Consider the following 27,094-nt stretch of genomic DNA (forward strand, 5'->3'; position numbering starts at 1 on the left):
ATCAACAGATTAAATATTTTAAAAATTTGAATAAAGTTGCCTTATAATTTCAACTCTGTTACACCAGAGTACCACAGAATCCAGGGGCCTTTCTACAGAATGTAGGCCCATATCAGTGCTGAATACATAAGGCACTGTAAGGATAACAGGTCCTGTGACACTCAAAATAACCTCTAGCAGAGCTGGTTAGAATTTGACAGTTAAGCTGCCACGTTGGGAAGTTTCAGATTGTTCTCTCTCCTCCCAACTTCATTCCCCTTCCATAAACACTAAGGCACAAATCACTAAAACCAGTTAAGAAGAGACAACAGTACTTACTAGCAAAGGACATAAAGCCCCCAAAACCTTCGCTGCTGTTGTTGGAAATGGTGGAATTTGGGGAGCTACCCCGCGAGTCTGACTCCGCATCAGAGTCACTGGCCAGCTTTAAACTATTAGGACGTAGTAGCTTCTGAGACCTAAGGGGGAAAAAATACAGTTCAGCTATTACTCACACCCCTGCAGACTCCAGCCACCATTAAATCCAACAGCAGGGTCTCCCACACTCATACAAGCTACTGGGACTCATTCCACAGCAGTATCACCAAAGCAGGGTTAAATGGAGTGAACAGGAGGTACAAGTATATCTATATTCACAGTTCTATTACCTAACAGGAGGGCACACTATAACATCCCTGTGCAAGGACTCAGACCAATTTTCATTTTTTTAAAAATAAGATCACCCATTATCATGTTATCTGTGTACAATTCTTAGTGATTCACTGAGGCAAAAGTTCATATCCCAAACCCAGAGATTTCCAGATTCCAGAGGCCAATATCTGAAAGATGACATTCTACAACACTTTCTACTGGAGGATCTGATTGAGGTCTATAAAATCATGATTGGCACAGAAAAGTAGACAAGGAAGTGCTGTTTGCTGCTTCTCATAACACAAGTATTAGGAGTCACCAAATGAAATCAATAGCTAGAAGTTTTAAAACAAACTAAAGGAAGTACTTCTCCACACTCGACACAGTAAACTTGTGGAACTCTTTGCCAAAGGAGTTGTAAAAGCCAAGTTCAAGAAGAGTTCAAAAAGAACCAGATAAATTCATAAAAAATAAATCTATCAACAGCTATTAGCCATGATGTCAGGGTGGTCTCTCTAGCTTCTTTTTTTTGCAGAAGCTGGGAATGAGAGACAGGAACTGGATTACTTCATCACCTGTTCTGGTCAGTCTTTCTGAGGCACCTGGCATTACCACTGTTGGAAGATGGGATAAAAGATACACTGGGCTAGAAGGTGGACCTTTGCTGTCATTTTTCTGGAAAATGTCTATAAATTCTATCAGTCCCTAGTCAGGAAGGGGGCTGGGGAGCGGGGATGCAGTTGCTCAGTACCAACTGGAGAAAACTATTAGGACATGTCTGGGACATGGGAATTCCTAGGGAAAGAATGCTAAGTACCAAAGTACTGGAACTAACAAACAAACCATGCCACCACCATATTCAGGGGCAAGGGATGGGGGAGCCTTACCGGTTCACAATCAGATTCTGGCTGAATCTTGGGGTGTAGCTTTCCTCCTGTTCCTCATCCTCTTCCTCAGTAGGAAACCCATATTGTGGTTCAAAATATGGATTATCGTACTCTCGCTTCTTCACCGTTCCCTCTGTGGAACTCATGCTGCCAGCTGGGCTCTCACCCTCGCGACGTTCCAGATTCACCTTGGGGAAGTTTGGTTGTAGTGGCAAGGATGGAAGGTGATTCGAAAACCCAGCAATTATCTTCTCCTCCATCTCTGCTGAATCTACTGACTCCTGTGGATCATCCAATTCATCAGTTTATCAATGTACAATCTGAGAGAGCTACAGCACAGAGCAAGAAAAGCCTTCACAACACAGGCATTCTGAGGGACTCTGCAGTTTGCTGGACCAACGATCCATTCCCACCACCAACTCCTCTAGCCCTGGCGTTAAGATCTGCAGTAACGGTGCCTTGATTGCCCTTCATTCAAAACAATTTTATCATTGAATATGCCCTTCGTTTGAGGTTAACTGCTCTGTATCCCACTATTGCACAGTAAAGGGTATAATTTCCTACTTGTTTACTCTGCTCCTCTGGCAAATCTGCTCTTTTTAATTTTCATCAGACCACATAAACACAGCTCCTCACTCAGTCTCTTAGAGGATCTACTTGATCATTATTAGGTTTTCTCTCCATAGAGACTCGAGTTCTGTCTGATATTCTGGGCTGGCTGCTCCAAGTCTACAGAAAGCAGAAAACTGCCTCCTTAGTTTTATTGTCTACTTGCCAGAGATCCAACTAATTATTAAAGTTTCCTATCACCCCTGGATGGCTGAGACTCACTGTTTTCCAGAAATCCTCCACCTTTGTGTCCATGATTCCTTTCCTTGTGAGCATAATTTATATTAAGTCATCTCTGAGCCTGTAGCCCTCATCATACCAACATTTCCAGCTCACTGCTAAGCCTGCTTCTCCTCTGTGTGTTTGCCACTTCTCTCACTCGGCAATCCCCACAAATTTGATCAGATTTAAGTTCTCGGAGTCTTTTTATACCCGTTGTAGCTCATTTGCTATAGCTGTAAATGCTTAACCCCTGAGGAGTTTTTATCTAGTTGGTACTTGTCCAGTAAATACAAAAACATGAATTACCAATATGGATGAGTCAATAAATTACTTTCCCTTACAAGTAGAAAAGAGTGTGACTTATCAAGAGAGCAGCTAATTCAAAATATTTGTATGTATATATTGTGATTCTATTCTACGTAATATGTCTGACTGAAATGCACATATACCGTCTTTACTGTCTATTCTTTACCTGCTCGTACCATAATTTTGCCATATCTGCTCTCCCATTCCCAGAAAAAACTAGAGGGAACTTATAAGGCATAATATGTCATTCCTGACCACTGGTGGACAGGGATAGGAATAAGTGCTTGTACTGACAGGAAACATTCGCCCAGAGCAGAAGCCTGCAAGCAAACTCAACCTTGTCTATGAAGAGGGTGATCTACCCAATCCCTTTTGTCTAGACTCCCCCACCCTCAAGGTCCTACCACCCTGTGCCTGAGTCTGTGTGTGCAAAAATCCAAGTACACACATGATTCACTCCATGGATGACAGTGCTGGGGCTGCTACTGGCTGTAGTGCTGGAACTTGAGCGAGGCTGATTGTTGTCCTGGGAGCTCTCACTGTCCAGAGCCTGCACATCCAGATCCCCTGAATATTCCTGGAAGTCATGAAACTCCACCTCGCTGGCATCACCCAGGGCTGCGTGCGTCAGGGGATCAACATCTGCAAACACGCCACCAGGCATTAGAGACTGCTCACTACACCAATCTCTTGCCTAGCAAAAAGTACAAACCTCCCATCTCACTACTGGACGACAAACTGCTCAGCGCTTTAGAGCCCACTGTGGGAAATGAGCTTGGTTTCTTCTTAAGGAACAAAAGGCTACCATCCTGACAGAAAAGCTGGTTGGCAGCCTCATCAGAAGCCAAGGAGAATTATTTCTCTGTTCTCTACTTGAAGTGGTTCTTTCTGGTGAGGTCTGATGATCACTGACTGTATATGGTGAGGTAGGGGGAAGCTTGAACTACTGGTGCACTAAGGTCCCCTTAAGCTGCGCAGCCACACAGCTTCCCGTTAACCCCTGGGCAGGGGATCAGGGCTGCAGTGGGGAGAGATCGCTCTCTTCCCAAGCCCTAAATTTGCCACAACCAGTGGAGAGGAGCCCCTCTCTGTCAGTCCCAGCACTGCACTGCCACAGCCAGGGAAATGGTGCCCCTCCTCAACACCCAGGTAAGCCAAAGTGCAACCCTTCCGCCTCACCCTGAGCCCCCTCCTGTACTCCAAATCCCTCATTCTTAGTCCCACGCCAAAGCCCATACTCCTAGCCCAGAGCCTCTACCTCCTCCTCCTGCTTCCCAACCCTCAGCACAAAGTCTCTCCCCAAACCTAGAAACCCTTGCTTGAAGCCCAAACACCTGCATCCCCCGCCACCGACCCCAGAGCACTAGAGTCCTTGCATCCCAACTCTCTGCCCCAGCCGAGTCACCTCCCACACTCAACCCACTTGTCTCACTTCCACTACATTCATTTTGTTTCGTACACCCATCAGAAGGTGATATGTCATACATCACCTCCACATTGGTGCACATATGAAAATTCATTCCACTTAGGGGTGGAAAATATTAGAGGGAACATTGCTAGTACCCATGATGCACATCTTCTGTGGAGACAGGACTTCAGTTTCCTGAGTTGTCAAAGTAGCTCCCATCACCAATACTACAGTCAGTTCATCCCTCTTTCTGAAAGATCTTTTGGAGAATGGTGCTTATGGAAAGGAAAAAATTTCTTCCTCTGTTTGTCCCAGGCTGCAGCAGAATAGGCCAAGAGTCTCTCCTTCCAGTGTAAGGGCAGACCATAATCTACAGCCTCATGCCCTGAATGAAAGACTCAGGATGGAATATCCATACAGAGCCAATGAAAGTGCAAATCAGGAAGTTAGTTACTCACTTGGGGTATCGCCATTAATGTTACATTTCATCATCTCGCTGACAAAGTCACCAAGGGAGGAGTAGGAAGAACTTGAGTCATCATAATCCACACTGTCACTACCACTAGGACAGAAAAGACAGGTGAGAGGCGGCCAAACAGCAGCACAGGAGCTAGATGTTAGATGGTATATGGATGATCAGCAATGCTCTCTGGCTCTTTCCACGCTTCATGCTGCACTGATGCCCCCAAATGGGTCATAACAACACGGCTGGCCACAAGCAGGAAGTGGAGGCTATTTTTAACAAAGCACACTGTGACACTCTGTACCTCAGAGTAGAACCCTGGAACCCCTATCTTCACTACAGCCATATAATTTTTATACCATTTGTACAAAATATGCCTTGTGAGGTGTTACTTCAAAATTTTTGATTTGTTGAACATTAGTATCCTGTTTGATTTTATGTGCTATCTCTGAATGTGATGTTATGAGGCACTGCTATATATTTTACTCAAACAACAAAATATACTCAATAGTAACAAAGAGGAAGCTGTGCTAGTCTACACGCTATCAAAACAAAAAGCAGTCAAGTAGCACTTTAAAGACTAGCAAAATGGTTTATTAGGTGAGCTTTCGTGGGACAGACCCACTTCTTCAGACCATAGCCAGACCAGAACAGACTCAATCTGGCTATGGTCTGAAGAAGTGGGTCTGTCCCACGAAAGCTCACCTAATAAACCATTTTGCTAGTCTTTAAAGTGCTACTTGACTACTTTTTGTTTTAACAAAATATACTGTGAGGCTAAGAGACTCCTACAGCCAACCTTTCAACTGCAACAAGGGAGCAGCCAGATATTTCGCTAGGAGGGTGGTGAACCACTGGAATGCATTATCTAGAGAGATGGTGGAACCTCCATCCTTAGAGGTTTTTAAGTCCTGGTTTGACAAAGTCCGGGCTTGTGTTAGTCCTGCTTTGAGTAGGGGGCTGGACTCAATGACCTCCTGAGGTCTCTTCCAGCCCTCAAATTCTATGCCGGTGGCCCATGAAAGAGAGTCCACTCTCCCAGAGGCTTCTCAGAGAGAGCCCATATACACTGGGGACTGCCACAGAAAAGATTTTTTTCAGCAAACCAGAAGAAAATATAAAAGAAGTGAAGTGGTATCTTGCCCCTCCATCCCCGCTACCCAAATTCTCCCTCAACGTTGGCAAGACTATCCAGAAGGACAAAGACTTTGCACTGGGGAAGGATGATCCTAGTCTGTATAATAAGGGACTGTAACTTGCTTGTGCCATCTGTCAGGATAAGACACTGCATGATTCAAATCCTGCTTAATGTATAGAACTCAAGACTGCGAATTTATTTTTATTTCTAAGGTAACCAACTTTGATTTCTATGGCAAAATCCTTATCTTTCTGCAGTTAATAATTTTTTCCTAATCCAGTGTGTTTTGGCTGAAGTGCTTGGGAAATGTCTGCTCAATCTACAAAGGCTAGTGTGTGTCCAGTCCACTATGAGAGTGTCAAACTACTACTGAATGAACTTGCACTGCTCAATGGGGCCTTGAGCAACGTAAGACAATACAGTTTTGGGTGCAAAGCTGGGGGAGGTGGGGGTGGAAATGAGCTGAAGCTTCTCTACTTTATGATTTCCCAGTTATGAATGCCTGAGAAATCATTCAGGTAACTCATTTGGGTGCATTGCTGCCTGAAGATTCAGTGTAAATGCAGTGCTATCAGAGGTTTGTAGCTTGACATTAGCATCACAATGCCAAAGGCAACCCCTGCAAATAAAGTGACTGAACACTTTTAGCTAGGGCACAGAGGAATCTCTGAGCTCTCAGGAGAGAGGAAGGGAAGGGAAAACACAAGAGAATGAGAAAGCAACAAGGCCTTCCTAGATGGGCTAATAATAGACCACTCCATTTACTGTGTTTGGTGCTCCACAGAACATAGAGAACAGACAGGTTCCTGCTCTGAAAGCTTTGCAAGCTCAGAGACAACCAAAATACAGACAGAACAGAGACACAACCTTGGGGGCTGGGACAGAACCCTCACTCAGAAGAGCTGCAGTTACTTATGTTTTATTAAATTCATAACTAGTTCTTCTTAGGTGGTAGATTAACTTTGAAAGGCTTCATGCATGTTTTGAGATGGGAAAGAAATTGAGGATACTTTGCAATAAGGGAAGGAGGTCTGTCCACAAGCAAGGGAGGAATGGAAGAAAGCAAAAAGAGCATGGCAGAAGGGAGTAAAGGAATCCTAGTGGACCAAAGAGAGCAGGAGGAATCAGAGGCAAAGACAGAGTAGTGTTGAAGAAATGCTTGAAGGTGAAGAGTTTATCAAAGCCAGTGAAGGGAATTTAAGGCAGCTGTGACACAGTCTGAACAGTGAGGAAGAAAATTACTTTAACAGGAGTAGGAAATAAGGCGGGAGTCTCTGAGGTCAGAGAAACAAGTTGCAACAGCAAAGCAAGAGATGGCCAGAACATTTATAATGACCATCAGTTAGAACTGAATAGTGTCATATTCCTTACTAACCTGTCATCAGTAGGATCAGAATCTGTTTCCTTTTCTATGGGCACACTCAGCGCCTCAGCCAGCTGGGAATTGCTATCATAGACACGGTAGTGGATTGGTTGCAGCTGGTGAGCATACCATTTTGGTTTGTCACCTATCAGGGCTGGATCAAACACGTCTGCAAAGAAAATAGAAAAAAGGATAGGTAACTAAACTTAGTTATTTGCATTACGGCAACACTGAGACACCCTGATTAAATGGGGCCACACTGTGCTGTGCACTATGGACCTGCATAGGAACTGAGAGTCCCTGTCCTGAAAAGCATACAGCTTGCAGTCAGGCAAGACACAAATACGTGAAACAAACGGACAGAGGGTAACAGTGACAATAATTCAGCACAGAGGTTTCAATTCACGACTCATTTCATGGACCCTTCTGGGAAAAGAAGGTCCCTTCAAGAGTAAGAATAGGCTCCACTGCTAGAATAGAGCATTAATGAGCCAACTTCTTTCCCAGCAGTGTCTCAATGTTCGAAGATTCTGCATTAGGCAAGGTTGAGAGGAAAGGCAGTACCAGGAACTTACTATTGTGGATCCTTTGAAAAGCATAGTTAGTTGGATTGAGTGACCACTCTCCAAAGTATTCCACTGCTTGTGTCCTAGACAGCTTATCTGCAAAAGCTGTCTGTTTTGGCCTAGACGCAAGAAAGGAATTGGCCTGAAAGGCAACCACAGGCCGGGGGAAGAGACGAAGAGTGCGGGTGTGCATCTGGAAACCCTGCAAAACATTTGGTGAGTTGAAGAATCTCACCATAGCCACCCTAAAAAGGAAACGGATTTGTGTTAGTTGTAGACATAGACCATTTGGAAGGGAGGGAACAGAGAGGGCTTTTAAAAGTTAAACAACAGGCACAATTTCCACCCAGGAATGTTTCCCAAAAGAAAGAATGATAAAAGGTAGGAATGGGAACATTTGATTCCCATTTGGAGAAGGGTTCTCTCAAGAAATAGCTTTGATTTAAATTTTCTTTCCCTCACAGAAGGCACTCTGTATACTCAACTCACACATTTGTCAGCCCAATCAACTACTTCTGGCAAAAAAAGCCACTTCTTGGCTGATCATCCTTTATACCAGCCAATACAGATGCTGTTAAAAAGACATGTTTCTGGTGGGTAACATTTGTTATGGTGAATATGACTGGGTAGAAAGATGCTAATACACAGGTGCATGAGTGAATCTGAACTCACACTGTTAAGCTGCTGAGACTTAGGGAAGGCATCTAAGCTAAAACGAATGGAAATGAAGGAAATGAACACATCACTTTGTTGTCTCAGTCATCATACAATTGACTAATATGCCTATGTTTTCCTCCTTTTCTATCATTTGTAACTGGTGAGTCCCTAACCTACAGCAGAATTTATTACTACCCCCTAAGAGCACAACCTGGCACTTTGTCCTATTAAATTTCCATCTCATTGCTATTACATCAGTACTTAAGGTTATCCAATACTCTGATCCTCCACTGTAGTGACAGTGCCTTCTAGCTGTGTCTCACCAGCAAATTTTATGAGCACATTCCAACTTTTTGTGCCAAGGTCATTAATGAAAATGCTAAGTTACCACCAGTCCCAAATGCCACTGAAAGTACCTCCATTATTTCTCTCCTTCCATTCCAACAGTATTCCTTTCACCACATGCTCTCTCTCCTTTAGACAATTCCTTACCCCCTTTGCAATTCTTGAATTAATCCCTTTCTCTCCAATTTAAGTAATTTTTTCCCCATGTGGTCCCATGTCAAATGCTTAACTGAAGTCCAGATTGGTTAAGTCTACTGCACTTCTCATCTAAAAAAATTAGTCATCTTAACAAAGGAAACATCAGTTTAGTCTAGCATGGTCTACCTTTGGTAAATACATTTTGCTATTTATCTTATTTTCCATTTAACCTCCATGCCTTTAAATTATTCTTTCCATCTAAATGTATTCTAAAGATTTACATATTATTGAAATCAGATTAAATGGTCTGGATTTGCCTAAGAATTTCATGTTCTTTCAGTGTTCTAGGAGTGAGACTGTCCAGTCCCCCCATCTTGAGCCCTTTGAGTTTTGCTCCCCTTTGGAAGTTGTAAATTTCTATAAATTCATTCCCATTAGCCATCCTGCTTTTCCGCGCCACAAACACTCGACATCATCCTCTTCAGTGAGCCCCTGACACAAACTTCACGGTAACCATTGCCTTAATACATTTATTTGAAGAAAAAAAATTTCTTGCAAACATTCACTGTTTATCTGGAGGACAGAGATACAGACTGGTTCATAACTTGGCACTCAGAAATCCTTGCACTTCCTTCTCAAGTGTGAACCCTATGGAGATTCAGCACACAGGTGCAAGTCAGCCTCACCTGGTGGCCACATCCACGGAGTCCACATCGTTGCCATAGATCAAGGGGTTGAATTCCGTGGAGGGGGTGGACTGTAGGCCATTCTGAGGTCTCCCCATGAGCAGTGGGATGTCCTGTCCCTCATGGAACTTCTCTAGGTTAAGAATGGGCTGGGTATTCAGGCTCATGCTGGCCAAGGCCTGTGAAGCAACAGGTCACATGCACAGTCAGCAAGAAATCACTTTTCAAGCAAGAATATCAAGAGTAGAACTGCTTTCATCCATGAGCAATGACAGCCCTTGTGCCAGGTTCTCAGGAGTACGTGTATACTATTTTTGCCCTCAACTCAGCCAAGAAAGAAATCCCTGTGTTGGGCTCCTGGCCATGCCTGAGCTAGATTGCCCTGTTAGTCTTCTAACTGATGACAGTCCCAGGCACAGCACACAATGTAACATTTCTGAATGGCTGAGAAAAGTGAAAACAGATGCTTCTGGTAGTTCAAAACCTGACAGGTTCAAGCAGCTTGTTGGAGATTTATTCCCATCTCCAGCAGTCAGAAATAAACTCTTTGCACCCAATCGGTATCTTGATTGTTAGCCAAAGGAGTACATAATCCAGGGACATACTCCTGTAAGCCTCAGTGTCTCACCTGGGTGAACTCTGTGCCTTTTTATAGAAACAGTGTATCCCAATGCTGACAGCATCATCTTGAGTGTGCATTTGAAGCAATAAAGCCTAATTTCCTAGTTTTACAAAACAGATTGATCCCAAATCTCCCCATTTCTTCTCCTGCTCCTTGAGTCTCCTCCCCTAGCCTCCCTTCCAGAAGTCAATAAACTAAAGCTCAGAAGAATAATAAAAACATAGAAAATTGAGGCGAGGGGTTTTGGGGAGAAAGAAAAGTAAAATAAAGAACCTTGTTGTCAGGCGTGAGCAGCTGTTGCTGAGTGATTGCAGTCATGCTAACCAGACACTGGAGGCAAGATGGAAGATCACATGACAAAATCAGCAGCCAATCAGAGTCAAGATGAACACATGACCACACACAGATGGAAGAAAAAAACAAAACAAAAACTATTACTACCACATATCACAGATGAGAAAGGAAATAAAAAGGGACTACAAATTAGCGCAATTTCCAAAAGAAGCCAGCATGCCCCATCCCAACATATCTGTCCCCACCAGACACTCCTCCTTCCCAGAAAATGACAACAATCATGGGATTGGAATGCTAACAGAGATTTTTCCAATGAGACTTTAAAATCCAAGGTCCATCTGCCTGCTCTGAATGAATATAAATGACCATACAACATTTCATGTAAGAGTTAGTTGTTAACCTCGGTATCATTGGCCAAAGTTTCTCCTCCCCACATCTGGATCCATTACAGAAGGGAGAAAGATGATGCCCAGCTGGCACACCTATCATATCCCCCTTGCTGAGTGCCAAGCAGGACATCATCTTTCTACCTTCCCTAGCTGCGATGAGATGTATATTCTGAACTCAGCTGATTTCTTTGGAATCCTTGGACAGAAATTGCCAAAGGATTATCCCATTTTGTTTCGTTAATGTTCAACCTCCCCGCAGTGTTTGGGAATTTTGCAGAGCAGACCCACTGTGGCATGGCCTCTAGCCCCACGCCTTAGCTGAGGACTTTGCCTTTGCCTTCAGGCCTCTGGGGCCTAGTCTGTGTCTCCTTAGTCAGGCTGATGACTGGGTCAGGCCCCAGCGGACTAGTCAATACCTGCAGGCCTCAGTAGCCCAATCAATCATCATCAGCCTAGTCGGGCCCCCATGGCCTAGTTGGCGTTTGCAGGTACAGCAGCCAAGGCAGGCCTCAGCGGCCTAGTCAGTGTTCCCCCTTACTTTGGGTCACAGGGGTAGGGTAAAGGAGTTTGGGTCCTCCTGCTCCACCAAGCTCCAGCCCAAGGCCGTGCTCGTAGTGGGCATGTGGCTCCAGCCACCGGCTCAGCAGGAATTCCCACAACATGCTGAGTCCCCGAGTTTTCTCCCAGTTTCCTGCCCTGGGCTGCTTCCTACCCTGTCTCCGATTACACACACTGCACCAGCTCTGGTTGCACCTCCTCAGAGTGTTGCTGCTGTTGCTGCTGCCACTGCTCCTCAGGCAGCTGTTGCTGCTTGGATGGCTGCTCCCAGCTACCGTCCAGCACTGCTTCCCCACTGCTGGCCAGCCCAAACTGACTGGCCTCCCTGGCCTTTATACTTGGACCGCAGTTGCAGCATGCCCAGCAGGGCCATTCAGGCGGGGCCTTTTCTCCCCAGCAAGCCTGGACCCCACCCCTATGGTCAGTGTGGGGTTGGTGCATACCCAAAAACAGGGAATAAAGGGTCTTGGGGAAGCAAATATAGTTTCTGCTGTAGCATCAGTTTCTGGTGAAACCAGCAGGGCATCTGGGAGCTCTCCAAAAGGTTACACAAATAGTTCTAGAGAGGAATAGCACCCCTCACAAACACACGTAACCTTCAGGGAACGCATGCAGTGTACAGAAGGCAAAAAATAGCAATAAAGAGAAAATCAGCTTGACTGGATTAGCCAACTCTGTCCCAAGCTGATTAATGACTTAATAGGACCTGATGGGAGGCAGTAGGATAGGACCTCAGCTCTGGAAAGAGGACAAAGATGATGGGGAGAGAAAGAATAAGTCAAACCCAAGCTCAAAGCCACATTTTATGCATCCAGGAGCTTTTACACAGGTAACAAAAAGATGTGGGGTACCAACTAGACCGCAAACCAAAGCAAGAAATAGAAGAGCGGTTACTAAAGCATAAGGCAAAGGGTCTCTCTACTGGCCAAGTATATTCACTGATGCTGTAAAATTCCTAGGGATTTCTCCCCGTGCGCCTCCCCCTGCACATTCTCCCACTTCGTCTCCTGTAAATGAGAGATGAAGTGAGCAATTTCTGAAAACTCAGCGTTTATAGCTACCGCAAAGAAAAACCTGCAGGCACAATTGTGTAGCACAGGACAACTGACTCCAGCTTGGAATTCAAGGTCTAAAAATATCTGTGTATGTGTTCCTATTCAGGCTGGAGACCAGACTCCGAAACCCAGAGAGATGGTAAGTGCTATTTTTTGCCTGGGAGCCCAAGTACCTCAAGTCAACTAACTAAGATTCTGAGACAACGCCAAGAATCTTTTCTTTACAGTGTACACACCCCCTTAAGCAATTACATCTGAACATTAGACTGGCCATACAGGGTCACATCAATGGTCCATTTAACCAAGCATACTCTTTTCCAATAGTGGCTAGGGCCAGGCACTCCAAAGGAAAAGAACAGAACCGGACAACCATCCACTGACCAGTCCCAGCATCTGGCAGTCAGAAAACTATGGACACAGTGCACAGAGCTGCATCACTTACCATCCTGGCTAATAGACATTAATGGATATATGCTCCATACTACTGCTACTACTTAACCCTTGTATTCCACATGGAACATAGGTCATCTACAAGACTCCTCCACTTCACTCTGTCCTGGGTCAAAACTTCTAGCTGGCTCCAGGAGTACTCCAGTTGTTGACCTTCAATCTCAGTAGATCATCTCCACATTGTCCAAGATCCTCCTCTTTTGTGTTTTCCTTGAGGGTTCCATGTAACAGCTTGATGGACTATGAGGGACGATGGTTTTCTGAGAGTGTGGCCTAGCCAGCCCCACTTTCTTCTCTTGATTTCAATGTCATTTGGTTCTTATCCTACTCCGCCCAAAGCTCCTCATTTGTGACAAAGTCTAGCCATTTGATGTGCAGGATGTTCCTCAGGCATTTGTTTAAGAATGTCTGTAGCTTGTGATTTGAAGATATTTTTGGTATGCCAGGTCTTGCATCCATACAAGAGCACACTCTCCACATTTGTGTTGAAGATCCACAGTTTCATCTTCAGAGATATTATTTGTGAACTCAATATTGGACAGAGGGTCTTGAATACAGCTGTTGCTTTCCCTATCCTGGTACTGATATTCTTTTCTGTTCCTCCATCTATGCCCATAATAGTAGGTAAACTGCTCCACACCCTAAGTAGGTAAACTGCTCCACACCCTTCAGGTCATCCCCTCCTAGTGTGATGCTGGTGTTGTTGGACTGGCTGATCCTCATTGTCTTGGTTTTTCCCTCGTTAATGCTCCATGCAGTTACCTAATTTTTTTTAATCCATTGTAGTTTAGACCTTCACAACATCCCCAGGCAACAAATCCTACATGTTGACTTGTTCACTGTGGCTACGTCTACACGTGCCCCAAACTTCGAAATGGCCATGCAAATGGCCATTTCGAAGTTTACTAATGAAGCGCTGAAATGCATATTCAGCGCTTCATAAGCATGCGGGCGGCAGTGGCGCTTCGAAATTGACGAGCCTTGCCGCCGCGCGGCGCGTCCAGACGGGGCTCCTTTTCGAAAGGACGCCACCTTCTTCGAAGTCCCCTTATTCCCATGAGCTCACGGGAATAAGGGGACTTCGAAGTAGGTGGCGTGCTTTCGAAAAGGAGCCCCGTCTGGACGCGCCGCGCGGCGGCAAGGCTCGTCAATTTCGAAGCGCCGCTGCCGCCCGCATGCTAATGAAGCGCTGAATATGCATTTCAGCGCTTCATTAGTAAACTTCGAAATGGCCATTTGCATGGCCATTTCGAAGTTTGGGGCACGTGTAGACACAGCCTGTGTGAAGTACTGCCTTTTCTTTGTGTTAAACCCACTGCCTATTAATTTCACTAGGTGACTCCCTAAAAACAAGCAGTCCTATGGTGCCTTAGAGACTAAACAAACTTTATTAGGTCATGAGCTTTCATGGGCAAAACCCACTTCCTCGGATGAAAAATAGACAGAAAAAACAGAATCTAGGGCTTATACAGTGCGGAGAGGCGGGAAGCATTACCTGCCACTAGTACCAGTGGTACTAACTAGGACAGTTAGCTTGCTTCATTAAATAAGATGTGTCTCATACCTGCTAATATCAAAGGTGGGGAAATTGACCCTGTAATGCATAAGATCATTAACATCTCTATTCAGGTCAAGGTTAAAGGTGTCATTTATACATGAATTCCAATTCAGATGTTTCCCTGTGTAATCTTGTGGTAAAATTCTTGTGTAGAAGAATGGCCACTTTTAAATCCATTACTGAATGTGCAGGGAGGTTAAAATGTTCCCCTACAGGTTTGTGTGTGTTCATATTCCTGATGTCAGATTTATGTCCATTCATCCTTTGGCAGAGAGACTGTCGGTCTGTCCAAAGTACATGGCAGAGGGATATCGCTGGCACATGAAAGAATATATCACATTAGTGGATGTGCAGGTGTATAAGCCCCTGATGGTATGGCTGATGATGTTAAATCCTGTGACGCTGTTGCTTGTATAGACAGGTGGACAGAACTGGCAACCAGGTTTGTTACAGGATAGGTTCCTGGGTGAATGTTTCTGTTGTGAGTAGCTGCCAGTGAGTATTTTCTTGTGGTTGAGTGACTATTTTTTTGTGTTAAGTGAAGGGGGAAAAAACATTTCCTCATTCCCTTTCCCCACACTGTTCATGATTTTATAGATGTCTATCATATCCCCCCCTCAATCATTTCTTTTGCAGGCTGAAGTGTCCCACTCTTTAATTTCTCCTCATATGGCAGCTCTTTCATGCCTTTAATAATTTTTCTGTATCATTTCCATTTCTAATATAACTTTTTTCAGAGAGAGAGAGAGAGAGAGAGAGAGAGAGAGAGAGAGAGAGAGAGAGAGAGAGAGAGAGACCTGAACTGCACAAAATATCCCAGGCATGTGCATAACTTGGATTTACATAGTGACATGCTATTTTCCTGTTTTATTATCTATCCCTTTCCTAATGCATACTGGCACTCTCCTTGCTTTTTTGACTGCCACTGCACACTGAACCGATGTTTTCAGAGAACTAGCCACAATGACTCCAGTGTCTCTTTTTCGAGTGGTAACTGCTAATGTAGACCTTATCATTTCATAGGTATAGTTGAGATATTTATTTATCAACGAGCATTTATCAATGCTGAATTTCATCTGCCATTTTGTTGCCCAGAAACTCAATGTTGCAAGATCCCTTTTTAACTATACATGGCCTGCCTTGGACTTAACTACCTTGATTAGTTTGTATCATCTACAAACTTTGCCACATAACCGTTGACCCCTTTTCCCAGACCATTTATGAATATGATGAACAGCACTGGCCCCATTATGCATCTCAGGGGAGATGCCACTTCTTCCCCATTCTGAAAATTGACAATTTATTCCTACCATTTGTTTCCTGTTTTTTTACCCGTTACTGATCCATGAGTGGAACTTACCTCTCATCCCATGCCTGCTTACTTTGCTTAAGAGGCTTTGGTGAGGGACTGGAAAAACCTTTGTTCACATCTGTTAATCTCCCCCAAAGAATTGTGACAGAGTGGTGTGGCTTGATTTCTCTTTACAAAAATCATTGTGACTCTTCCTCAACAAAGCATGTTTACCTGTGTCTAATGATTTCATTCTGTATTTCAACCAGTTTGCCTGGTGATGAAGTTAGTAATGGCCTCTAAATGCTAGGGTTGTCTTTTGCGCCTATTTTTAAAAAATAGGGTCACATTAACTATCCTGCAGTCACCTGGTACAGAATCTAATTTGAGTGATAGGTTATGTGCCACAGTTATTAGTTTAGAAATTTAATATTTGAGTTTCTCCAGAACTCTTTGGTGAAGGTCATCTGGTACCAATGACTTATTTCTGTTAAATTTAGCAGCGTATTCCACAACATCCTGTGTGGACAACTCAAGCTGGGATAGTTACTCACATGTGTCACCTAAAAAAAATGGTTTAGGAATAGAAATCTCCCTTATATCCCCTGTAGCAGAGACTGATGCAAAGAATTCATTCAACTTTTCCATAATGGGCTTTTCTTCCTGTGTGCTTCTTTAGCACCTCAACTGTCCAGCGGCCCTGTTGATTTAGCAGGCCTTCCTGCTTTTGATATACTTAAACGTGTTTTTGCTGTTAGTTTTTCAATCTTTTGCTAGTTACTCTTCAAATTCCTTTTTGTCCTGTCTATTTATGCTTTTATACTTGACTTGTCAGAATTTATTTTCCTTTCCATTTTCGTCAGTAGGATTTGGCTTCCAATTTTTAAAGGGTGCTTTTTTAACTTTTTCCCTTCTTTTACTCTGTTTAGCCATGGTGGTTTCTGTGCATGGAAGGGAGAGGAGGGGGCTTCCTGGCTATTTTAATTTGAGATATACCTTTAATCTGAGATTCTATAATGGTGTTTTCAAAAAGATTCCACACAGTTTGCAGACATTTTTGTGACTGTTCCTTTTGATTTCCATTTAACTAACTTCCTCAGCTTTGTGTGGCTTTCATTTGTGACATATGGTGGGCTTCTTTGATATCCTCACCACAAAAAAAAAAAGTTAAATTTCATTATATTATGATCAATATTACCAAGTGGTTCAATTATATTCACAGGACAAGATCCTGCAGTCCATTTAAGACTAAATCAAGAATTGCCTCTCCCCATGTGAATTCCAAAACTAGAGGTCCCACAAGCCTGCATTCTTGTTATTCAGGTGCTCTCATCTGGGGGGCGGGGGGGAGAGAGGAGCCTACTAGACACCCTCTGGAAGGGCACTCTGAAGAAATAAGCACCTTAAATAGGTAAAATGAGAAATTTCCAGACCCAATCTTCCCTAAGCCAAGCAGGAAGGGTAAAAAAAAAAAAATTGCTAGCAAATGGAAACACAACTGAAGATGATGACCTCGGGAGATTTACAAGGAGCTCTGCAAACAAGACAGCAGCCTCAGGTTTGGATAATTCTGGAAGGAGCACTGTTTGGGAAGGAACCAATGGTCTACGGGTCTCAATGAAGTATGTTCCTGAAGCTTTGTTACTGAGCTGCCCATACTGACAGAGGCCATTGTCACACTCAAGAGCAGGAGGCCTCCCCGAGCCAAGTGGTTAGCTATCAGGCACTTACCTGAACAAGAGATTCTCCACTGCTCTGCTTTCTCTACCCAAGTCAGTCTCAAGCTTCTGCCACCATGGTATCCAAACACCAAAAGGCCCTTTATAGAACATTTTATGCTAGATCCAGTAATCTGCACAGCTGCCATTTACGTAGATCAGCATCTGCTATGTTGAGGCAGTCTAGCTAGTCTGATATCCACTCCTCACCAGATCTCTGGAGTGGTCTCTTACCTGTTTCAGGTGTTTTTTAAGCTCTAATGCCTCTGGCTCTGGTAGGACTGGCAAAAGCTCAGCATTCGTGGGAGCAATCACCTAGAATTAAATGAAAGAACACTTCTCTATAGTAGCCAGCCCATGGGTGCAGTCCTGTGCTTTATGAGACTTGATAGTGACTGAAGAACAAAAGCTGCACAAGACTTAGATGGGAAAACTACTTTGATTTTCACTCCCTTGGGATTAGGAATGAGTTACTTCCCTTCAGAAAAGAAAATTCAAAGTTTTCTTAAGCTATGAATCTGAACATTGAGAGTATATCAGAGGATGTTATATGTTTCCCTTTAAGCAGCATTCTTCAAACCATGATGTAGTTTCTTATATGGTTCTCTTTGAACTATCACACCAAATTTTGCCAGAAGGCTCTTACTAGATGATTTCCTCTCTTCCAAAAGCTGTAAAACAGAGGGTGCCAAGTAGACAATATGGTTTTATAACTCTTAGGCTGTGTCTAGATTGCTAAGACTTGTCAGCAAAAGATATGCAAATTGCGTAATGCGATTCCATATCTCCTGCCGACTGGTCTGTTGAGAGAGGCTATCCCAACATTTGGTCTGGCCACATGGGGCCAAATGTCAGGAAAACCCCAGCTACCAAAACATCCCTTCTTCCTCGTGGAATGAGGAAGACCGGTATGTTGGCAGAAGGCTCCTGACGCAGCCGATTCTGCCAGGAGACCAAAGGTCACCCGACAGAAGCCTGCAATCTAGACATAGCCTTAAGAGTTTAATCTCTCTGCAGTTTCTCACAGGGCAGACAGACTGACTGGTTTAAATGTTCCCTACTTAAGGTACATTATTTCTACTATGATTTAAGAAAAGATACATTTCATTCAAAAATTATTTGTAACTGAAATAGGAGTGTGGACGAAGCGACCTGAAGGCAGAGTCTAGGAAACTATGCAGTAAAAGCACCATGGCAGCAGAAGCAGAAAGCATATCACTGCAATCATGTGCACCCTTGGGCATATGCACTGCACTTCTCTAATCCAGCATGGGCCCTGGGGTTTCCATTAAACTGTGCCCTCTTAGCAACATCAGACATTCTGGAGCATGGTTCGCTTACCTTATTGGTGTCCAAGTCAACAAGCCACACATCATCAGGCATTTTAAAGTCTAGTTTGTAAAGGAAGAAGCTGGCTGGTACTCCAATGATGTAGGGGGTGGGGGCCAGGAGTAGCTGGAGGACAAAGGGAAAGAATAAAGGACCTGTAGAGATAACACACACATTCCATGCTAGCTACAGTAGAACCTCGAGTTATGTGAGGGTTACGTTCCCATGCACCCTCGCATAACTCAAATTTCATGTAAGTTGGGGGGGTCGGGGGGCATCTGTTTTCCCCGGTGGAACGCACATTCTGCAGTCAGGGAAGCAGCAGGAGCACCTAGAACTCCTTTTGAAAGGTAAGTCCTAGGGTTGGAGGAGGCAGTTGGGAAGGACTAAGCCTGGCAGGTGGGTTGGAACCGTGCGGAGTAGGCAGCAGGTGTTAAGCCTAGGTTGGGTTAGAGCTGCAGAGGGAGCATGGGGCGGAGAGTCAGGGCCACATGGCTCTTTGTGGGGTTGAGCTGGAGCTGGGTGGGGTGAACCAGGGCCGGGGGGGGGTGTTTGAACCAGGGCCGTGTGGGGCGGGTGATGAGCTGGAGCTGTGCACGGGGGAGGTTGAACCAGGGCAGGAGCCAGGGCTAGGGGGAGCATGACTTTGAGCAGCGCTTAACTCGTGTTAATGTACATTGTCTGCAATCCTGTTACAAAAGAGAGGACCACACACAAGATACTAGCAAGCTGTTATAGCAGGCATCCATCCCATAGCTCTCACACAGAGTTCAATAGAGGGACACAAAGAGAACTAAAACAAAGGTCCTGGAGAAGAAGAAATGCAATTTTTTCAGCAACCACCCAGAATGAACAAGCTGTCCTTGTAATCAGTTATCAGCCTCTAGACAGGGAAAATCATTTAGAAGAAACCCAACACTTGGTGGGCTCAGTAGGGAAGTACACAGAACAGCCGAAACCAGACAGGGAACAAGTCACAGACACAAACAGAGTCTGAATTAATTCTGTGCTAAAAGAAAGCGCAGATTTGTCTGCTTGGGAATCAAGCCTTTTTTTAAAAAAACTTATTCAAGCAGATGGCATCTGTAAGGCAGCAGAGGCAATGAAGAAAAATATTTTTAAATCTGCACTGAGAAACTATGAAGAGATACACGAAGTTCCTCCTGATAGCAGGAGCTGCAAAGATTTTCACCCCTACAGTGACCAGACTGCATGAAGTAATCTAAATAATATCGCGCAGCTATTGACTTGCAGCAGACTGAGACCAACCACTTGGAGATGTTCCTTTTATTCCCTAATAATATCAGGTCACTCCAATGTAGACAGAGTTCTTACTGCAGAAGAATGCAGGACAGAGCTGATGTTCCAGCAGATGAGAGATGTGATAACGTAAAGTACCTGTTCTGCAGAAGCCATGCAGGTGGGGAGTAGTGGGATCACTGGGAACATATACTCCAGCGGATAAATCATAGCCACAAACGCCATCACGGACATGGAGAGAGCATTATAGTCTCGTGACTGCAACACCACCTATGGCCAAGAAAACATCTATTAACAGCACATAGGTCATTCATCTCGTCCACAGCATCTCACAAAGGAGCTCAGGTGCTAGTGTAAACCTCTACCTTGCCTGCTGGTTCCCCAGGGATACATGAGGCCTTGCTCTGTCTCCAGGTGACTTGGCTATTATTATATGGGATAACCCTGTGCCAGCAGAAGTTTTTCCACAAACAAATCTCTGATCACGCTCCACAGAGAGCATGATCCCCCCCAGGTAGGGCCTCTCACATGCAAACTGTTCCTAGAGCTGCAAAGGGACCAACATTATTAGATTTTGAATTGGTTTTGTACCATATATGTTGATGGCCCAATCAACCAAAATCATACATAAACATCATCTCCCTCTCACCTTGTGCTCCAGAAGAATGCAGGACAGCACCTGCAAACAGGCATCAACTCCCAAAAGTTCCAAGGGCAGATGCAAGGGGAAATCCACCAAAGTGAAACGGGACGGGTCAGGAAGGGCAAATGTCAAGGCTGGTTGCAACTCATGTGGTAAGACTTCCACATCAACTCTCTTCTGGCCTGCAACAGGCACAGGTGAGCGGAGCAGGCGATAAATCCAGGCCTCTATCTCACGCAGGTCATGTAGCAATGCACTGGATTTTTCTTCCACTAGCAGGGCACCTGTGAAAATCCGCCACATGGTATCCCTGTGTGGGGAGAATGACAAGCTCAACATAGTCCCAGAGATGTAGTCTGCAGCTGTTCCACTTACAATCTTGCCAGACTCTTCCTTGGAAATCCAAGTTACCCAAAGACTACAATGCATCAAAAAACAGTGTAACACAATTCTCACTGTTCAGCCAGAGAAAAAAGAAAGGATAGAAGGGTTCAAAATTACTCTGTTAAAGCAAAGGCACTATGAACATAATTATTTTTGTGGTGAGAATAGTCACAGCTACACCACCTTGGGCTAGGATCTCATGAGATCCCATTAGTAAAACAGGGTTAAGAGCACTAAAGAAACTCCAAAACAGGATTCAGTTAGGTTTCACACCCCAGGAAGTTGAAATGAACCAACATCTTGACATGGTGCTATAAAGTCGCCTGGAGCAACACAACCAGAGCCTGAACCTTTAAAAATCCCAACGAATTTTTCAGAAGAAAGAGAAGTTACTCACCTTCATGCAGTAACAGCGGTTCTTCGAGATATGTCCCCATGAGTGCTCCACCTTAGGTGTCAGGCTCACCTTGGCGCCACAGATCAGAGATCTTGATAGCTATTTCTGCTGGACCGCGCATGCGCAGCTCCTCTTCGCACTCTTTTCATCATGTGCGCGGTCTGGTTTGATCCAGTTCCTCAAAACCACTCCAGATCTAAAACATAAAGCACAAGGAAGAATTCGAAGTGGGAAGGAAGGGTGGGTGGTGAAGCACCCATGGGGATACATCTCGAAGAATCATTGTGACTACATGAAGGTGAGTAACTTCTCTTTCTTCGTCGAGTGTCCCCGTGGGTGCTCCACCTTAGGTGACTCAGTAGCAGTGATTCCCCCCACCCCCTGAGAAACTAGGAGGCAGGTACTGGATTCAGGTCTTGTGCAGGACAGAGTGTACCACTGTGGACAAGGAGGTATCCTCAGTCATCTGTCGGTAGACAGTGTAGTGCTTCACGAATGTGTTGTAGGATGCCCAGGTCGCCACCCTGCAGATATCATGAAGGGGGACTCCTCTGAAGAACGCCATTGATTCTGCCATTGCTCTCATTGAATGTGCCCTCAGTTGGCATGGCAGGGACATGCCCTTCAGTGAGTATCAGGTTGTGATGCAGGACGTGATAAGGTTAGAGAGCCTTTGCAAGGAAATCGCCCCGCCTTTAGAGATGCACTATGGAAATCATCAGCCTCTCAGTCTTCCAAAAGGGCTTCGTCCCGTCAATGTTGGAGGCCAAGGCTCTTCTAACGTCCAAGGAATGCAACTGCCCTTCCTGTGCTGAAGCATGTGGCTTAGGGTAAAATGCTGGGAGCACTATTGGCTCATTGACATGAAATTCAGAGGCGACTTTAGGGATGAAGGGGGGATGCAACCTGAGTGTCACTCCATCTTTGTTGAAGATCGTATATGGCAGGGTCGCATGAGGGCCGATAGATCGCTCACCCTCCAGACTGACGTGATCACAAGAAGGAAGGCGGTCTTTTGTGCCAGCAATCTGAATAAAGTTGTGGCCAAAGGCTCAAATGGGCCTCTCAACAGTGTCTCTAGGACCAAGTCCAGGCTCCAAGGGGGCACTACCAGCCACCTTGGTGCATACGTTTGCTAGGCCTTTGAGGAATCGTGCCATCACTGGGTGTGCAAAGACTGATGTACCTTTTACTGTACGTCTAAAGGCCAATATAGCAGCCAAATGCACCTTTAAGGACAACAGCGCTAGACCTCGGCCTTTTAGCTCAAGTAAGTAGTCAAGTATCAAGTGAATTTGTGTTGAAGCTCTTGTAGCAACATTCTGCGTAGGATTGGAAATCAGTGCTGACGCGCCCATGTTGGTGCTGACTACGAGCTTGGCTCCATCCCCATTGATCTTCTGTAAGACTCTGGGGATCAACACCATCAGTGGGAATGCATAGAGCAGTGGACCCCTCCAAATGATCAGAAACGCATCGCCCAGGGAGTGAGGTCCCAGGCTCACTCTGAAACAGTATAGCTCGCACTGGTGATTGTCATGCATCGTGAACAGGTCTACGGCTGAGAACACCCACCGCTGGAACACTGCGAGGAGGATGTTTCTGTAGATGTCCCACTCGTGATCCAGCACAAAGTATCTGCTTAGTGCATCCGCTTCCGTAGCGTTGACCCCAGGTAGATAGCATGCAGTTAGTGTTATCCTGTTGCAGATGCACCAGTTCCATAGGTGGATAGCTTCCGCACAGAAAGACCGAATATGGGATCCCCCTTGGCAGCTGATGGAGAACATTGTAGCGACACTGTCCGTGAGGACTTTGACGGACATGCTGCGAATGCAGGGGGTGGTAGAGTTCAACCTCACCCCAATGAATTCTATATGTCCTGGGTCAGTTCCAGAGTGGACTTTTGTTTGTTTATCAGTAGGCCCAGAGCAAGAAAGCTGGCCCTGCTGACCCAGACCATCGTACAGACCTCCTTCCAAGATGGTCTTTTTATGAGGCAGTCGCCTAGGTATGGAAAGATGATGACGTCCAGCTGACGCAAATCAGCTGCCAGCACTGCAGGGGTTTTTGAGAATACCCTGGGAGCCGTATCTAGGCTGAAGGGTAGCAGCCGGTACTGAAAGTGGTCTTCGCCCACCATGAACCGAAGAAATCGCCTGTGTGTGGGGTGGATGGTGACGTGAAAGTAAGCATCTTGTAGGTCGAGAGCCATGAACCAATCCCCTTGTTCAAGCGCAGGAATTATGGAGGCCAACGTGACCATTCTGAACCGTTGCTTTTGCAGGTGGCGATTTAGATTGCGGAGGCCCAGGATAGGTCTCCAACCCCCCCCCCACCCCCCCAAGATATCTTTTGCATGAGGTAGTAATGGGAGTAGAAGCCTCTTCCTCTGAACTCCTCAGACACCACCTCTATCGCCCCTATGGTAAGAAGATGGTCCACCTCTTGCCGTAACATGACCTCATGTGAAAGATCCTTGAAGGGGGTGTGCTCGGTGGAGTGGTGGGGGGCTGCTGCAAAATGGAGTCACATAACCCACCAACGCATTCTCTAGCACCCATCTGTCTGTCGTAATCTGGACCACTGGTTGAAAAATGGTCACAGGTGGCGGTGGTGGTGGTGGAGGAACAGTGTCCAAGAGGTGGACGAAGCTACTGGCTCGGGGAAGGTTTGGCTCTTGACAATGATGCCATCAAACCTGTTGCCTTGGCTGTTGTTACTGTTGTTCCTGGCCAAGAGGCTGTGTATGCCTGTGCCTGGGTGGCCTCTGGGAAGACCTAGGCTGGTGGTACTGTCTGGGCTGGTATTGCCTCGAGAAAGGTTGGGAGTACCTTCTCTGGTAAGGCCCATACTGCCTATGTCTAAACAGCGGCGTGAACATACCCAAAGTCCAAAAAGAGTAGTACGCAAGTCCTTGCTTGAGTGAAAAACTGTATCTGTGGTTTCAGCAAAGAGCTTCTGCTTGTCAAAGGGGAGGTCCTCAACCTTAGATTGAAGCTCTTTGGGGACGCCCGAAGATTGCAACCATGACGCCCTTCTCACGAATATGGCCGTAGCTCTGGAGCGAGCCACCGTGTCGGCCACATCGAGGGCAATCTGAACACTAGCCCTGGAGGCTGCATAACCTTCGTGTACTATGGTCTTCAACAGGGGTTTCTTAGAGTCAGGCAAACACTCCATAAGCAATGTAAGCTTGGAGTAATTGTCAAGCTGTGATTGGACAGATGTTCAGCATAGTTTGCTACGTGCAACAACAGCGTGGAGGACGAATAGACTTTACACACGAATATGTCCAACCGCTTTGAGTTTCTGTCCAGGGCCTTATATTGTGGGACCTTCACTCCCTGTAGCAAGGATTCCACCACCAAAGAGTTAGGCTGAGGATGGGCAAATAATATACTCCATGCCCACAGAAGGGACGAAATACTTTTTGGCCACTCTCCTGTTATTGGCCGGCATAGATGCACGTGTTTGCCAGATATTGTCGTCCACCTCTACAATAGCCCCGCCCAGCGGGATGGCAATTTTGGTGAAGATGGGGGGCCTCAAGTTCTTCAGCAACCCCTGTCTCTTTTCAGACAACTCTGCTATCTGAATCCCCTGGGATTTTGTCACTCTCCGAAACAAGTCCTGAAATTCATGGGAGGTCATCGGGGAGAGACTTTGCCCAGAATGACTGCCTCATCTGGCGAAGATGAGGATGAATAGTGTGGTGAAGCAGGGTCTGGAGAGAAGTCAACCTCCAAAAACTGAGCTTCTTCCTCTCCAGACAGTGGAGAGAAAGGCTGGGTGGTCAGTGGAGGTGGAGGCATTGGAGAGGGGCTAGGAGACCAGGATGTCACTGAAAGCCTTTCTGCTGGGTATTCCACTGTCTCATGCACATGGTGTTTGGAAGACTGATTCCGCTTACAGTCCTGAAGCCTTGCACAGCATGGAAAATGTTAGTATTGACAAGCAGGGGAGTAGATTTCGTAGTCACGTTCATACAATGAACGGGGATGAGAGTGCCCACTATGCTGAGGCAGTGACCTGCATCTGTCACCACTCCGTCACCCTCTGGTCCGAAATTTGCGCCAGTGGAGGGATTACAGCCCCAACACTGGGGATGGTGAACTCACAGCATGGTAAGGAGACCTAGAGTAGTGTCCTGGAGAAATCTGTGAGGTGACAAAAACAGGTGATACAGAATGCTGAAGAAGGGAATCCCTGCGATGGGTGCGGGAGGATTTACTCCTCACCTTTCCATGCTCCATTGCTTGCGTCAGCACCAATGAGCTTGGTGTGGAGCATGGAGAACGCCATTCTTTGGCTTGAGGAGCAGCACATGTTGGTGCCAGGAACGTCGGTGCCATGAGTGTCGGTGCTGCTGAGGAACACCTCGGTACTGCAGTTGTCGGTGCTGGAGTCGTTGGTGCTGTGGTCGAGTGTCTCGGTGCTGGGATCATCGGTGCCGGCGGTGCTCTAGACTTTGTCAGTGCTGATGGTGGGGACGCTTTAGACTTCACCAGAGCCATTGCCAGGACCAAAGCCTCCGGTGCTGCTTCAGGGCAGTCAGGGGCTCTGGCGGTGCTGGGCTCTATCCCCCGTGTCAGGGAGGAAGACTTTCTCTTGGTCTTGGCTTTCTTAGGAGAGCCAGAGACCCTAGTGGAGCCTGTTTCAGCTTCGCTCGTCGCACCCACAGACAGACTGGGTAGTGATGGAATGGGGGAGACTCTTGGATGCTTATGTGCTACCTCCTCAGTAGATGACACTCTGTGCTTAGGGTGACCCTCCTGAGAGGGCTCACCACTCTGCAGTGGAGCCGGTTGCAATGCCTTCTCAAACAGGAGCATAAGAAGATGCATCTCCATCTCTGCTAGCCCTCGCGCTTAACTTTGAACAATGGGGGCACTTTGTAGGTACGTGCCCTTCACCCAAGCATCGGATACAGTGTGAGTGACCATCAGAAGTAGGCATTGGCTCCTGGCAAGACTCACACTTCTTAAATCTAGACATATTAGCACGTGCTTAACAGATAAGGAGTCCTTGTTCCAGTAATGGATTCAAATGACTAACAAGAGCTAAGCCTCAGCCCAAGGACGGCTAAACATTAAACAGGCAATTAAACACTAAAAAGTACTTAAACTAGGGTAACTTTACAAACTTGAAGAAATAGATGAGAAAAATATCGAGGAATTGAAGCCAAGGAAAGTGCAGCTGGAAGCTCCATCTGCAGCCGTTGGCGGTTGAGAGGAACTTGATCAAACTGGACCACACACATGATGAAAAGAGCATGAAGAGGAGCAGAGGAGCCATGCATGCGCAGTCTGGAAGAAACAGCTATCAAGATCTCCACTCTGCAGTGCCAGGGCGAGCCTGACGCCTAACGTGGACCACTCGCAGGGATACTCGAAGAACAACATGGGGATCCTGAAATCCTGTACAAATCCAGTTCAGGTTGTTAAAATGTACTTCACTAAATTTCTCCAGCAGTTTTAATATTTTCCTACTTCCTGTCCTAAATGGAGATACACATATAATATATGGAGATACACATCTCAGAGCTGGAAGGGACCTCAGAAAGTCATTAAGTCCAGTCTCCTGCCCTTTTGGCAGGACCAAGCACCATCCCCTCCACTTTTTTCTTTTAAGCCTATTTTGCCCCAGATCCCTAAGTAGCCCCCTCAAAGACAACGCTGGGTTTAGTAGGCCAATGCTCAAACCACTGAGCTATACCTCCACCTAG

General features: G+C 45.7%; 1 protein-coding gene across 28 annotated transcripts in view; it reads right to left on the minus strand.

The window, feature by feature from the left end:
- MADD (MAP kinase activating death domain) overlaps nucleotides 1–27,094 on the minus strand; it is a 158,494-nt gene that overhangs the window by 104,836 nt on the left and 26,564 nt on the right. For 16 of the 28 annotated variants that reach the window (XM_074997278.1, XM_074997292.1, XM_074997285.1 and 13 more), the window contains exons 4-15: nucleotides 20,592–20,895; nucleotides 20,081–20,212; nucleotides 18,695–18,808; nucleotides 17,588–17,668; nucleotides 10,314–10,370; nucleotides 9,419–9,597; nucleotides 7,602–7,837; nucleotides 7,039–7,195; nucleotides 4,521–4,624; nucleotides 3,103–3,296; nucleotides 1,518–1,798; nucleotides 319–458 (exon numbers count right to left, since the gene is read on the minus strand). In XM_074997278.1, coding sequence (XP_074853379.1) covers nucleotides 319–458; nucleotides 1,518–1,798; nucleotides 3,103–3,296; nucleotides 4,521–4,624; nucleotides 7,039–7,195; nucleotides 7,602–7,837; nucleotides 9,419–9,597; nucleotides 10,314–10,370; nucleotides 17,588–17,668; nucleotides 18,695–18,808; nucleotides 20,081–20,212; nucleotides 20,592–20,895 — 1,979 coding nt within the window. The remainder of the gene's footprint in view (nucleotides 1–318; nucleotides 459–1,517; nucleotides 1,799–3,102; nucleotides 3,297–4,520; nucleotides 4,625–7,038; nucleotides 7,196–7,601; nucleotides 7,838–9,418; nucleotides 9,598–10,313; nucleotides 10,371–17,587; nucleotides 17,669–18,694; nucleotides 18,809–20,080; nucleotides 20,213–20,591; nucleotides 20,896–27,094) is intronic. The other 12 variants (XM_074997286.1, XM_074997276.1, XM_074997294.1 and 9 more) reach the window with 1 other exon arrangement.

The sequence above is a fragment of the Carettochelys insculpta genome, chromosome 6 (genome assembly GCF_033958435.1).
Source record: "Carettochelys insculpta isolate YL-2023 chromosome 6, ASM3395843v1, whole genome shotgun sequence".
NCBI lineage: Eukaryota > Metazoa > Chordata > Testudines > Carettochelyidae > Carettochelys > Carettochelys insculpta.